Genomic DNA, 16317 nt, shown 5'->3' with positions numbered 1-16317 from the left:
AGGTTGGAAATATTCATCTAGTTGTGTAAAACTTGAGCTTTTGGTAGAAGGGAAATAAGAGAAATAGAGAAGAAATAAAATGGGTCCCACGTGAGTTTCACACCTTCTATGTTTTATTTTAATTCAAATATCTCTCTTATATTTTTATCTTCTTTATTTCCATCATCTTTACCAAACACATTATGAATGTCAATTTAGTTTAACAATCAAGAGATCTGGCTATACTGGAAAAAAGACCTTTTACGACGGTTGTAAAGCATATTCAAAGACGGTTTTGAACCGTCTTTAAAGTCAACATCGTCGAAAGTCAAAAGTCTTTGACTTTCAATGATGGTTCTAAAAAAATTGTCTTAGAAAAAGATACCTTTCTAAGACGGTTGTTACTCAAAAACCATCTTAGAAAGTACACTTTCTAAGACGACTATTAGAAAAATCGTCTTATCATTTTTTTTAAAAAAATTTGAAAATTAGTGAAGATTCTAAGATGGTGTTCTGAAAAACCGTCTTAGAAAGTTTTAGAGAACCATCTTAGAATGTATTTTTTTTAAAAAAAATGTTAAAAATTTGAGGATTCTAAGATGGATTTTTCAAAAACCGCCTTAAATGAGTATCCTTCTAAGACGGGTTTGTTTAGAACCGTCTTAGAATGTACTTTTTTAAAAAATAAAAATAATTAAAAACTATCATCCAGGTTTCTTATTACATTTAAAGAAGGGAAAACTCACCAGTTGAACTATGGGGGGGGGGTGTCTAAAGCATACTTCATCATGGCAGAAAATACAGCTCCAACACAATCAGTAGCTAGCTTATTGTATGACAACCTACCAAACAAATAAAGCCAATGTTACTATAAATTAATGCCCACTGAATGCATCAAAATTCAAGAAATGCTATGCTACAATCAGTCTTCAAGCTTCAAGATAAGTTTATGATATAAGCTATCATGTCATGAGCTTAATTAGGCTTAAGTAATCTACCCAAACACAACCTTAATGTCATCCATGAAGAGAGAAATAAATACAAATTTTTCACATGACTAAAACTTGTGAACTTTTAACAAGAGAATCCATTTCTCTATGTGTATGTGTGTGTGTGTGTGTGTGAAAATCAGATGAGATGGTATGGGTCTACATTCAACTTTAAAGAATACATATAAGTATATTACTTGTGGAAACAAAACTTTTCAAGTTTATTTTGATGATGCCAAAGACTCAAGTCAAGAATCAAGAGTCAAACAAGTTTTAAGAATCAAGTGAAGATTCAAGAGAAGACTCAAGATATGCAAGAACTTCAAGAAAAACATCAAGATAAGTATAAAAGATTTTTTCAAAAGAAAAGATTGAATAGCACAATTTGTCCAAAAGAATTTTTCAAAGAAAAATCTTTTACCAGAGTTTTTACTCTTTGGTAATCGATTACCATAAGGCAGTAATCGATTACCAGAAGCCCAAACAGTTTTATAACTGTTTTACAAAGTAGTAATTGATTACCATGGACATGTAATCGATTACCAATGTTTTTAAACACTGGATTTCAAATTTCAAAAGTCACAACTTGTGATAAAACATTTTCAAACTTGTGTAATCGATTACACAACATTTGTAATCGATTACCAGTGTTTCTAAACGTTGGTTTTCAAATCTAAACATGAAGAGTCACATCTGTTGATGTGTAATCGATTACACTATGATGGTAATCGATTACCAGTGACTGATTTTGAAAAATAAATTGCCAAAAGTCACAATTTTTAAAGTGACTAGTTTTTGAAATTTTTTTTCAAGAGTCACAACTTTTAAAGTGACTAGTTTTCAAGAGAGTCACAACTTTTAAAGTGACTAGTTTTGAAGAAATTGCCAAGAGTCACAACTTTTAACTTGGTTTTTCAAGAGCCATCAAATGGCTATAAATATGTGACCATGACACGAATTTAGAAAGAAATTTTTGATTCATTTCTCAACATCTTTCTAAGAGTTTTTTTGAACTAATAAACAAATATCGGAATGATCGGCTTCGTTTACACCACCATATGAAAATCAAATGTTGGTTGGCATTATTAAGTTTCAGATAAATATGAGTCATGATAGATATGTATGTATTAAAATCCAAGATGTAAATCCCATAGTGGCATAATTCTTAGTTGGCACCCACGTGGCCTGATACTTATACGCATGTGCAGAATGTGTAGGCTTCATTTCATTCAAAATATTTTCAATGAATACAACTAAGAATATGATCAAAAGATTGGATGCCAGAAAAAGACAATGATACTCTATCTAAATTATGAACAATATTATTATCTTAGCTTCCTTATAAAAATGACCAATGATTGGACCTCTCTACACTTAATCAAAATGATCTTATATTTTTTTTTTCCTTTAAAACATACTATACCAATTAAAAAGATATCAAAGCTAAAGAAAACAAAATCCTTACCATACCATATATATGGCCAATGAAAACCATGACTTTGTTGTCCAAGATGATTTCCAGGTATCAATGATAGAAACAAAATTGATCAATATCTACATGTCAATGGGAAATTATGATTTAGGCTTATTGGCAGGGACACTCCTGCAACATCAAGCTCCATGGGCCCTAAACACATCAATAATCAAAAGTGTATATATATATATATATATATATATATATATATATATATATATATATATATATATATATATATAATATGATGATGATGATATGTGACTGACTCAATGAGTATAGCGGGCCATGTTTAGGAACTTTAGAGCCTTAGGAATTTTCTTAAGAAACTTAATATTGTATAAATTATTTCTCAAACTATTTTTTTAGTTTTTTATGACTTTTTTTATCATTTTTATTTGCTCTTTATGAATAGTAAGACATTTATCAAGAGTATTATATATTGAGATTGAATTAATTTTTTAACTTTTATTTTTTATTTTAAGTTTTGAAAACCAAGTCTATACTTTTTTTCTCTCTATTACTACAGAGTATAAGAATAAAATAAAGAAGCAATACATAATATAAATAAAATATTTTTAAAAATCTGATATCAATTAAGATCTTGAAAAATATGAAAATGAAGAGATAAAGAGAAAAACAATGAGAGTGTTGAATAAAAGTTATTCTTAATTAAAGTGATTGATAAGTCATGCATGAATATCTCTAACCTTAACGCTGTAAAAAATTATCTCTAACCTTAATAACCATGTTTCTAATTAATGGTATCATTTCTCATAATAAGCTACAAATTCAAAATTCCCGACATTATAAGGTGAGCTAATGTGATCAATATTTTATCTTACTGAGACCATTTGTTCCAATGATGTTACTACTATAAAGTTTATACATAGTATAAACATACTTTAGACTTTTAAGGTTTTGCTCTCATGCTCTCTGCATTTCTATCAACAACAGGAACAATAATTAATGGTTGTACCCCACACACTTGCTGATAAATTTAATTTCTATCCCAAGTACATTATTTTATATTCTTTTAGCCTATCATCCAACATTATTCTAAGCACCATTCAACATGTTATGACAGAGACAAACATCGTTGTTATGGTGGGCCTAGACCAGAGAACCAAACCAACCTGTCTCATTGAATTCTTTTTATATAATTATACACACATAAATTTTACACAACACTCACCTTTTCAAGAGAAAGTGTGCGGCCAAGATCCAGCTTGAGGCCATCATTGATGACCGCCTTGTACCTCAAAACCAAGTCTTGGTTAATTTTCACAATGGCATCTGCAACTTCCCTGCTTTTCTTCAACAATTGAGCCTCTTCAACGATATGGTTTGCGAAACACAACCTCTCAGCTGCCTCTGCAGTCAAAGGTGTGGCCAAGAGAGATAACTCGCGGGCTTTAGTGGCCCCTATGATCAGAAAAAGCTTGTGAGACACTAGAAATTAAAGTAGAAACCATGTTTTACACACTAGAAAAATACATAGTATAGTAATATAAAGCTTGTCAATATAGCTCTCCTTTGCTTAAAACTTATTTGTCTTTGATTAAATTTAGACTTAGCCTATAGAACTTGAGAGTGTAAATTTAAGCATAGACTTAGTCTATGCTTAAATTTTCATTGTGGCTGAACAACTGAAAATATGTCACAATGAAAATTTAAGCATAGTGTTGTAAATTTAAGCATAGACTTAGTCGATGCATGATCCTTTTTTTCTCTGAATAACCTTAGCATAATGTTTAATAGCACATTAATCTGTGTTAAGCTGCATTTTTCTTATAACATTTGAAGGGTCTGGCTACATTGAGCACATAAATATACTGTTGTAGTAGACTTCACCTCACTGGGAAGACCCCATAATCTACGCAAAAATAAGTTTGATTCTGCATTTACTATCCCAGGAGGTAATCTTTCTGCACCTCTTGGATTTGTTGGAACCCAAATCTGTAGACAATCATAAAAACAAGTAGCAAATGTCTTATCATCATATATACAAACCTTAACATGTCATATTTTCAAGTGTTACATATATATATATATATGATTCAAGTTTAACAAGATGGTATGAAATTCAATCTTTAAAGGAACAGAACTTCATGGAAACATGGAACACAGCTTACCCAGGGAGTAAAATTATATCCCTTCAATATGAACAGTAGCAAGGTTCCAGGTATTGGATACTCCAATTTTGATTGCACAAAAAAAAAAACCTAAATTAGCAATTAAAATTCCAACTAGTACTACAAGCAACAACAACGCAATCCATACAACAACAAACACAATCAACTGAAGTTGTATTTCCAGAAAACACTACCTAACTCATAGGTGCCGACAATGAAGACTTGCCTCTAGCGTAGCCATAGCCATGGTACCCATTCCTTTGTATCTTCCTTCCATCAACACCATCTTCATCATCAAACTCCTTCTCATAATACTCCCTTTGCGGCTCCTTCTTCACGAGGTCGGGGCCCAAATGGTAATTATTATAGTGAGGAACAACTGGCCCGGGAGTAGTGTGGTTAGGGTAATGCCTCAGGCCCACAGGCCCAGCCAAGATGCTGGGAATGGGCAAGAGAAAATAGACAGAGGGGTTCTCGGGGAGGTGGAGGACGCCCTCGACGAGGCAACAATTCTTGCTGAGGACCTCGAGGGTAAAATCACTGGCGGTACGGCGGTAGAGCCAAGCGAAATGTTTGTTGCGACAATCTTCAGAGGTCATAGCAACAGACTAAAGGGTATAATAGTGAGGGTGCAAGAGTAAGGACGGGAGATTAGGGGTTGTGTAGAGAGATAAAAAGTTTACACTTTGAACTTAAAGACGGTCTTGTGTCAAAAATTTTAAAAACCGTCTTTGTTTAAGGGAGCTTTTATAAAAAGTTAGACTTAATTTCAAGAATGCCACCACTTTTTTATTTTACATCGGTTATTTAAAAACTATCCTAAATTGAACGACGTAAAAACATGCTTTTATAGTAGTGTTAGGTGGGAGACCTCACAATGTCTCTCATTGTGGAAAGTGTTTTGTAACCATTAGATTATCTCCTTTAAAATTCAATTAGAGTAATTTTTCTGCTTCTTTTCCTTTTCTTTTTTTCCCCCAATTTCTCCCCCCTCTTTCAACTCCAACACTAAACGACTAGGAGCTTCATTGTCTTCTTCTTCATTGACACCCTCATGTTCCTCTACAACACACCTTTACTCCCACAACAACAACCGCCCCGATGTTCCGCTACAATGCATCTCCCTTTGTCGTCGTCTTCTTCAGCTCTTATTTTTTTCTCTTCACCACACCATCATATTGTCAGTGTCGTCACCATAGCAACCCCAGTAGTGGGGTGCATAACTGGCCTCTCATCACCAACAACTCAAAATTACTTTTTCCTTCCTCTTGACCTCTTTCGCAAGACTAGAATCTACAAAAAAAAATCATGCACAACCGTGCAAAAAAATATCCCATGAACATGGTATTAGTCAGGGTTGATCTTGAGATTTTCTGAACCCAGGGTGAAACAATAAATAAAACCCTTTTATATTTAAGTATTTGAAAATATAAATATATATTAGGCTAAATTAAAATTTTTGTCTCCCTATTTTTCAAAATTCATGATTTTATTTTTTAATTAACACATTTTGTCTCATACTTTTAAAAAATTAGCGATTTTAGTTTTTCTATTTTTTAATTGAGACATTTGGTCTCCTATTTTAAAAAAATCACAATTTTAGCCTCCATAATCAATTTCAAATGTTGAATGTATAGTTTTTTAATTATTTTTTGCATAAACTAAGCTTATTAGCAATTGATAATTGTTGTGCATTACCTTTTGCACTCATTTTACACAGTAATTATCTACTTTTCCTCAATTTTTGCTTAGTTTTGTCCCAAATAGTTAGAATTTAGTGTTTTCTTAGAACTTTAGTCTTTGTGAATAAATCTTTAGCATTTACTAGCTTTTGTGTGTTATTGACAGAGTGCTAGGACATAGAGAAGAGGAAAGGAAGTTGTCACAGAAAGGGAAGCTCACCTAGCAAGGAAGCTTATGCAAATAAGGCCACATGGCAACTTAGAATTAAAAGAAGAAGGCCATGTCATCTGAAGAACTCGCCCAGCGACTACAGCTCGCCTAGCGAGCAGATCCCTATGGGTGGAAGAAATTGCAATTCATTTTTGGACTTTGAAGAACTTGCCCAGCGAGTTGTGCTTGGCCAGCGAGCAGTGCCATAAGTGATATGACAAGACAAGGGCCTTGGATTTCCTCTTGCATGAAGGTGGTCTCGTCCAATGACCCAAACAAACATTCCCACCAATTCAGTCAGATTGATACGTGTCATATTTGATAGACTACATATGAATGAGGTTTCATTCTTAATTTTGATGAGTTGAGTATTTTTTTTGTTTCCTATTCGAACTTAAATATGTGATAATAATAATGTATATGTTGCAATTTTTGTGGACTCTTTATGACACACCAGAAATAAGGCCATTAATTAATGATGTTGAGGTATCAATGATTGTTTGGGCAAAAGTCCCTCTCATATGTTTTGCAATTGTGGAATAACATCCAACACACAGGGTCATGCGACAATTTGGACTGCGACAAATTATTACATATGACCCACCAAACCTAGATAAACTCCATGACATAGATATGGGAGGGAGAACAAATATTTTTTGGCCTCACCATTATCGTCATTGGATTGCCAAATAGAATCATTGGAATGATTATATTATTCACGGTGAAATGGACCAAGGTCTTTTGTATGAAAATTTAGAATACATGCAATGATATATATGTTGAATTAGTATCACGTGAGGGGATACTATCTACTGAGGTTGTAAGTTTAATTTACAATTTTAAAAAATTATTTATATTATTATTTATTATTATTTGTAACTTTGTAAATCTTAATTCACAGTATTATCCTGGTCTTCACCAACATCAATCATATGTTGAACCCAATGTACCTCAAGTGCATGTTTCTGGATATATGCCCCAACATCATTGTTCCACCCGTGTACTACTTGTTATTATGGATGCGAAATCTTATCGCCAAGTGTACTGAGTCGTGCAAGTAATAATAAAATGATAAGAAACCGAGTATCAAACTCAAGGAACTTGTTTCATTTAGTGAAGCATCATTCAATAAGCATGCATTTGTATAAAAAGATAATGAACATGAATAAAACTATGGTGTTTGCTATTCTAATTACAGAAAATATGAGCAACTGGGTGTTAAAACAAATAATTAAAAGCGTTGGGTCCTCCTACTGAGTTACTTGATGCAATTAAAGGTTTTTCTCTATTCAAAGATGTTCATGTGCTCTATACTGAGGACAACATTCCCAAACATCGATGTCTCGTATGAATGGGCTAATTCTAATTAAACTTCATTCTCGGATGTCTCGTCGAACTTAGCTTAACTGAACAACATTAAGGTCACAACATAATAAAACTAAATCACCGCACTCTGTGTCCAGACATGCGATAACCTAGCCCGCTCAATCTAGTTCTAAGGATGTAGTACATTTTCCAATGCTAAAGCTCCTAACTTTACATACAAATGGGTGATCAAGCCACAAGCATGCATAGATTAAGCACAGATAGAAACATTGAACACATAAAAACAACTTTAAATAGATAGGATAAGGATTTACATCAAGTTCTTAGCAGAATTCCCCAACAAGTGATTTAGCCTTCCATCACAAGGCAACACCTTTCACAAGATGGAAATGGGTTTTAAGAGAAAATAACAGATTACACAGTGGTGAGGATGTCTCCTCCCCCTCTAGAAACCTAGAAATCACTCCTAAACCTAAGATCCTCCTAAAAGCTAAGGTTTTTGTTTCCTTGCTCTGTTTTGTGCCTCTATTCTCTGTTCTTCACACTCTATCCGCCAAGCTCTCTCTTTTCTTTCACTTCAGGCTTTAAAAAGGGCTTTCTATCCTCGAAGGCGTGCTTAGTGCCATTTTTGTGCTTAGCGCACTCCTTCACCTGTAAACAAACATTCTGGTCCAATAATTGTTTTTCTTCATCAAATAGATCAAAATTGATCTTTTGATCTTCAATGCCCATCTCTAACTTCCGCTTTCCCATGTCCATGATGCAACTTGTAGTTAACATGAACGGACGTCCCAGGATCAAGGGGATCTCAACATCTTCTTCGATGTCCATGACAACGAAATCAGCTGGAAAAATGAAGTGCTTAACTTGGACCAAAACATCCTCTATAACTCCGTATGGCCCGGTGATGGATCGGTCTGCTAACTGTAGGGTCATTCGTGTTGGCATTATCTCCAGCTCTCCTATCCTCCGGCACATGGAGAGCGACATCAAATTAATGGCTGCTCCTAAATCAGTAAGAGCCTTACCAACTGAAATTGCACCGATAGAGCAAGGAATGGTGATACTGCCTGGATCCTTATGCTTAGGTGGAAGGATGTGTTGAATCACTGCACTACAGTTTCCTTCCACAACAATGGTGTCACTATGTATATACTTGCTCTTTTGGTTTAGCATGTCCTTCAAAAATTTAGAGTAGAGTGACATCTTCTATAAAGCTTCTCCGAAGGGCATAGTAATCTCCAATTTCTTGAAGATGTCAAGAAATCGAGCTAGATGTCTTTCCTTGTCCTTCTTCGAAGGTACCGGTGGATATGGCACCTCTCTCCCTTCAGCTGGAGCTGCCTTTTTTTTTTCTTCTCACGGGCACACTCACTCTTACTCTTCTTCTCTTCTTCTCTCTTCTCATCTTTTTCATTTTCTTTTTGTTTTCTTTTTCTTTTTCTTCTTCTCTTTCTTTTTCTTTATTCTCCTCATTTATTTCTTTCTTTTCAGCAATTATTGGTCCCTCATTCAATTGATCATCCTCTTCTTCCTTCTCTTTTTCAGCAACAACATCTTAGTTTTCAGCAACCAACCTACCCTCATCTTCAACTAGAATAGCTCTCCTACCCCTGGTCATGACAGCCTTACACTCCTCCTTCAGATTTTTTTTTATGTATTGGCTCCAAAACTACTTGAAGGCTTATCCGCCAGTTGCTTGGTCAACTATCCCACCTGAATCTCAAGATTCTTGATGGCCGACTCCGTGCTCTTGTGATTTGACATAGAAACCTCCATGAATTGAGTGAGAGTCTCTTCCAGCTTTGTTGTCCTCTCATAGAGATTAGGCCCTTGCTGTGCTGGCCTATTGGATGGCCCACCATGGTCTTTGTTGAATTGATTACCAGGGTGAGTTCTCCTTTGTCCTTGCTGCTAGTTGTAATTCTGGCCATGAAATCCTGAGTATCCACCTACATTAAAATTTTGTCTTGGCTGGTTTACCATGTAATTAACTTCACATGTTGTGTCTTCAATAGGAATACAACAGCCAGATTCGTGAGCTCAACCACAAATAGTGCAATCTGTAACCTGCAAAACAGAAGAAGGTAAAGGTTGACTAGCATTTAATTGAGTTGGCAACTTATTTAATGTCTCTATTAAGGTCTCAAGATGCTTGGACAGAAACTTGTTCTATGATGAAAGCTCTAACAAACTTCTCTTGGTGGGAATGTGTGTCCTGTCACGCAAAATTGCGTGATCACTAGCAGCCATGTTTTCAATTAATTCAATTGCCTCTTCTGGAGTCTTCAACTTAATTTTTCCCTCAGCGGAAACGTCAAGTAACTGCTTTGATTGTGGCCTCAACCCATCAATGAAGATATTTAGCTGGATAGGCTCGGAGAATCCGTGAGTTGGAGTTTTCCGCAGCAAGCTACAGAATCGTTCTAAGGCTTCACTCAATGATTCATCGGGAAACTAATGGAATGAAGAAATAACAACCTTTCCCTTTGCAATTTTTGACTCGAGAAAATACTTTTTCAGAAATTTTTCAACAACCTCATCCCAAGTCTTCAAACTGTTTCCCTTGAATAAGTGTAGCCATCTCTTGGCCTCTCCAAATAATGAAAATGAAAACAAGCTCAACCTAATTGCGTCTTTTGGCACACCGACAATTTTGACAGTATTGCATATCTCAATATATGTTGCCAAATGTGCATATGGGTCCTCATTGGGTAGACCATAAAATAAATTCCCTTGTATCAACTGAATTAAAGAATGCAGGTATGTGATGTTGTGTGCCTGCACCTCTGGCCGCGCAATACTTGTAAAGAATTACAACACAGTAGAGCTTGAGTAGTCCTCAAGAGTGACTCTATGAGGTTGATCTTCAGCCATCCTAGGAGCTTCAGATGCACCTGTGTGAGATTCTCTTGGCTGTGGGAAAATAGAAGATGATTCTGATGAACAAGGCTCCTCTAGAACTAGTACTGCCCTTTCTTGCAAGATTTTTCTCCGCCTTTTTGTGTTGTTTCTTCTGCAAGTAGCTTCAATCTCTGAATCCAAATCAACTAAATCACCTACAGAAGATCTACGGTGCATACAAAACACTAGAAAGAATAGTGGTTAACCAATTCAAGAGAAAAAAAATGCTACACTAACTATATATTCACAAAAACAAATAATTAAAGAATAAAGAATTAATGCCTACTGTCATACCCTAATTTCGTCCGGGGATTATTACTTGATGACATGCAACCTTTGGTTGGCCGCTTTGAGATACTTGGCATCCTTTGTTGCACAATATGTGAAGTCCCGAGACGTGTCGGAAATCAAAAGGAAGCAGGCTTACGCGATCCGTGAAATTCCGTAATGTGGCGGAAATCGAAAAGAGGTGTTTTTGCGCAATCCGTGAGTTTCCGTAACTTTTTCGAAAGCTGAAAAAGAGTAAATACATAATCCGTAAGGATTCGTAACCTTGCGGAAGGAAAATAAGTATTGTTACGAAATTCGTAAAGTTTTGTAACGTTACGGAAAAAGAATTACCAAAAAAAAGTAAAGGGGGGTGCATTTAGTAAAAAAGGGAGGTACAAATAGCAATCAGGCCCACTTGGGCCTTCCAGTTTCTTCCTCTAGAAGGCGGTTGCTTCTGGAGGAAGAAACCTTGCTCGCCTGGGCGAGCTGGGTGGCAAGCTGCTCCCCTATTTTGCTATAAATAGGGGAAGGAGTGAAGAGGAAAGGGGTTCAGCCTTCTTGGCACTTCTTATTCTCTCAAAATTGCTGAGGAAAATTGTTTCCGTGAAGAAAATCCTAGCCGAGGCGCTTCCGTAACGTTTCCGTGAGTAATTACGCGAAGATTTTTCAACCGTTCTTCGACATTCATCGTTCGTTCTTCGTTTTCTTCGGTCTTCAACTGGTAAGTACCCCAAACCGAGCTTTTCAATTCATTCTATGTACCCGTGGTGGTCCACATTTTGTTTCATGTATTTTTATTCTCGTTTTCATTTACTTTTCGTACCCCCTTTTGACGTGCTTCGACCATTTATTTAAGTCATTTATCGCCTAATCAAAAAATAAAATAAACTTCCACCGATCATTTGATTTGTAATATCCGTTAATTTCTATTAAAATGAATTCCGACCGTTCGGTCGTGCCGTAACCACGTTGGAAATAAAAAAAGAGGTAAAATAATAATATAATAATCAAAAAATACCTTTTATTAAAATAAAGCGAAAAATCAATCAGACGTTTTCTCTTTGGGATTTCTCATTCTTAATCGAATTGACTAATAACTAAAGTGAAACTAAGGCTAAAATCAACTCGCCTAGTCAAGCTCGTCCACAAAAAAGGTCACTAAATGGGGTTTGAAAGTTTATCATTTCAGTTTTCCTTATCAAGTAAATGGATCATTTTTAAGGTCCACCGCCTTAAAATGATCACCTTTCAAGTAAAAAGAATCACTTGATTCACTCTTAAGAAAGAACTACGTAGGTCTCATTTCCTCTTCGATGGAGGGTACGTAGGAGCAAGAGCCCCGCTTTTGTCGACCTCAAAAAAAATAAAAAGAAATAAAAGGTAAGATAACACAATTTCACAATTCTAAAAAATAGGTTGTTGTCCTTTGAGACAAACGTGAGAGGTGCTAATACCTTCCTCAAACGTAAATACAACTCCCGAACTTAGAATTTTCATTTTAACCGGTTTCCTTCGGTTTTTCCGACGTTTTCCACAAATAAACGTTGGTGGCGACTCCGCGCATCTTTCCTCCTTTGGAAAGCGCACCCGTGAGCCTCGCCTCGCTCGCCCGCAAAAGGGCATGTTGCGACAGTTGGCGACTCCACTGGGGACATCTTTTGTGAGTTAGGCCTATTTTAATGAATTGTGGAATTGTGAAACTTTGTGTGTGCATTTGTTGAATTGTGTAAAATGTAAATAACTGTTGTCTATTTCACATTCTTTACACTGCATTCTAAGCACCCACGGGTTTGAGTAAAAAAGGGGCCCTGTACCCGGGTTCATGGGAATCTAAGGAGTGGAGGTGAATCTATGATCATGCTAGGTCTCCGACTTGCTTGATAATAGTGAAACCTCGTCTAGAGCTTTCTCTCTTTATAATATGTTGTCGCTGGTATTCCATACCGCCACAATATTATTATCTTGAGTGATGATACCTCTAGAAAACAGCCGCGTGAGTTATGAATCTTTGGGAGTAATTATTAGAGACCCCTAGATATTATCCTATAGGTTCCCAAATAGGGGCATAGAGCAAACACGCTCCGTGCCATTTGTTCTCATGCATTTTTCTGCGAATAGCACGTTTTGCTAGTGATATTTTGTTTCTCTAGAGTAATACATCACTTTTTAATACACATGTTGAGGCGCCATAATGCCTAAAACGTAGTATTAAAAAGATGGATCTTTTTGGTCTCGTATATGTAAATTACCCCTTTGTTGTGTTTTCTCCCCGTGTTATGCTTTTGCGCGTCTACATCATGTCGTCACGCACGCGTTGCATGTTGGTCTCGTCTTTTGTCATGGGAAGTCGGAAGATCCATATCGTCTTCTTAACTGCACACATGGGGCACTGCGCCCCGAATGCGCAAGTAAGGAAAGATGATTTTCCGGGCTCTCGTGTCCGTAAATGCATTCATATCATGCATCGCTGATGGAAGCTTGCTTGTGGGGCTTCTATGGAGGCTGGATCTTTGAGCTTCAATGAGGTCCTTTAATGGTGATTTTCCACCATGGAGATGCAGCGGAAGACAAAGGAGAAGAGGTGAGAGGAGGCGCCATCCACTAGGGAATAAGCCATGGAAGAAGGAGCTTCACCTCCAAGATGAGCCTTGGATAAGAAGCTTGGAGAGGATGCTTCAATGGAGGAAAAGAAAGAGGGAGAGAAAGAGAGAGGGGGGAGCACGAAATTGAAGGAAGAAAAAGGGAGAGAAGTTGAACTTTGAGTTGTGTCTCACAAGACTATCATTCATCAAAGTTACAACAAGTATTACACATGCTTCTATTTATAGACTAAGTAGCTTTCTTGAGAAGCTTTCTTGAGAAAACTTCCTTGAGAAGCTTCTTTGAGAAAACTTCCTTGAGAAGCTAGAGCTTAGCTACACACACCCCTCTCATAACTAAGCTCATCTCCTAGAGAAGCTTCCTTAAGAAGATTCCTAAAGAAGCTAGAGCTTAGCTACACATACCTCTCTAATAGCTAAGCTCACCTCCTTGAGATGAGAAGCTAGAGCTTAGCTACACACCTCCTATAATAGCTAAGCTCACCCCCATGACAAAAAACATGAAAATACAAAAAAAAAAGTCCTTACTACAAAGACTACTCAAAATGCCCCGAAATACAAGGCTAAAACCCTATACTACTAGAATGGCCAAAATACAAGGCCCAAACGAAGGAAAAACCTATTCTAATATTTACAAAGATAAGTGGGCTCATACTTAGCCCATGGGCTCGAAATCTACCCTAAGGCTCATGAGAACCCTAGGGCCTTCCCTTGGATCTCTAACCCAATCTACTTGGAGTCTTCTACCCAATGCCTTTGCGGGATAGGATTGCATCAATCGCATAAGCATCTCTTCATGGCATCATAACGAACATATCGTTCCTACATTTGTCCGTTATCATATTCCAGCATCACATTTTGCATGAGCCATTGCATCATCATGCATATGCGTTCAACATACTTTTTGTTCTACATGTTTGCTCATACATGATCCTTGTGCCTTCCTCTACAAAAAAAAAAAAAGGGAAGCATGAAAATTCATGATGCATTCTTAGTTGCATGTGTTAGTTACCATGAGCCAACCATGTTGGGATCATAAACCCATTTTTAAAATAAAAAAAAAACAACACAAACAACAAAACAAAATGATTGAACATGGTACCTAATGCATGGTTAACTAAGAAAGGATGTCTCTTCGGGCATCTCAATCTCATAATTACATTTTCCATGCATAGCATGCGTATTCTCGGGACTTTCATCCCTATGAAATGTTGTTGAAGTATTGGCAATCAAAATTGCCATTCCCTGAGTTATGGGGTTGAACCAAGCTCGTGCTTTTACGAAAAGGTTCATCAAGTCAAGTTGAAGCATGGAAGTAACCATCTTGCAAAAATTGGGGCAAAAGATGGATCGTGTTACATCATTGCTTCGTCTACTGCCAAACACGTTTAGGATTGTTGATATCCTTGTTACTTCCAGCTTCACCTTGACAAAGATGTCATGGACCATGTTGAAAATCTAAATTGATTCAACCCCATGTCCTGCGTAAAAATTCGCAATACTTCAACTATGAATCATTCGCGTACATCCATACTTTTCATTGGTTGCATTGCTCATTACATTCTTTCCTTGAAAAATAAAATAAGAAAAAAGAACTTAATCATTGTTATAAAAAAAAACCCACTTTACGGCGCCCTTACCAAACCTGTGCTAGAGCTAGAGTAATGGGTAAAGCAAAGGAGGTACAAAAGTAGATGGAGGCCGACATGGAGGCCATGAAAGAGCAAATGGCTGCAATGATGGAGGCCATGATGAGCGTGAAGAAGATAATGGAAGCCAATGCGGTTACAATTGCCGCTACCAGCGTTGTTGCTAAGGTGAACCCGATGCCCCCATCTGGCCTCAACCAAATGAATCATCCAACCTTAGATATGGTAGGCAAAGATTTGGGAAGTAGGGGCGGCCCCCATTATGCGCAAAACGAGCACGCCCTCCCGCCATATGGCTTGCCTCTCAACTATACACCACCCAATGTGGCGTACACTCCCAATGAGGATGTCAATAACTCCACTCCTATACCCATTGAGAGCCAACAACCCCAAACTGATCATGCATATGTCTCTTAAATCGTGGGGGAGACACATGAAATTCCCCACCACAATATAGCCGACTTCGAGCCTTGCCTCGGATATGGCACGGAAGGGCAAGCAGTTGGTGGTATACCCCTACAAAACCCTTTGGAAGGCCCTTAGTATCACCCACAACTACGCCTCTTGCATTCCACAACAAGTAAAAACCCTCATGCTATGGCAAAAATGGGAAAGTTGGATCATCTAGAGGAAAGGCTCAGGGCCATTGAAGGAGGTGAAGATTATGCCTTTGCTAACCTAGAAGAGTTGTTCCTAGTACCCAATATCATCACCCCTCCCAAGTTCAAGGTGCTGGACTTTGACGAGTACAAGGGGACTACTTGCCCCAAGAACCATCTAAAGATGTATTGTCGGAGGATGGGGGCATACGCAAAAGATGAGAAATTGCTTATACATTCCTTCCAAGAAAGTCTTACTGGGGTAGCTGTTACCTGGTACACTAACTTGGAACCTTCCCGAGTCCATTCTTGGAAGGACCTAATGGTTGCCTTCGTTAGGCTGTGTCAATATAATGGCTTCGGATAGGATGCAACTACAGAACATGTGCAAAAAGGGTGCACGGATCTTTCAAAGAATACGCCCAAAGGTGGAGAACCTGGCAGCTCAAGTGGCACCTCAATGACGGAAAAAATGATGACAATGATAGTAGACACATTA

General features: G+C 37.2%; 1 protein-coding gene across 1 annotated transcript; it reads right to left on the bottom strand.

Annotated features, from left to right (window-relative positions):
* Positions 1–8342: 8342 nt before the first annotated feature.
* On the bottom strand, positions 8343–9002 carry LOC102663436 (uncharacterized). Its single transcript, XM_006593052.1, has one exon. It carries the CDS (start codon positions 9000–9002, stop codon positions 8343–8345), a length of 660 nt encoding a protein of 219 aa, XP_006593115.1.
* Between the last annotated feature and the right edge of the window lie 7315 nt (positions 9003–16317).

The sequence above is a fragment of the Glycine max genome, chromosome 12 (genome assembly GCF_000004515.6).
Source record: "Glycine max cultivar Williams 82 chromosome 12, Glycine_max_v4.0, whole genome shotgun sequence".
Lineage (NCBI taxonomy): Eukaryota > Viridiplantae > Streptophyta > Magnoliopsida > Fabales > Fabaceae > Glycine > Glycine max.
Note: the sequence above shows the minus strand (reverse complement) of the source record. Positions and strands in the feature narration are given on the sequence as shown.

Bases quoted from the DNA above. Each gene is read 5' to 3' on its own strand.
- LOC102663436 (XM_006593052.1), bottom strand. From the start codon at position 9,002: ATGTCACTCTACTCTAAATTTTTGAAGGACATGCTAAACCAAAAGAGC.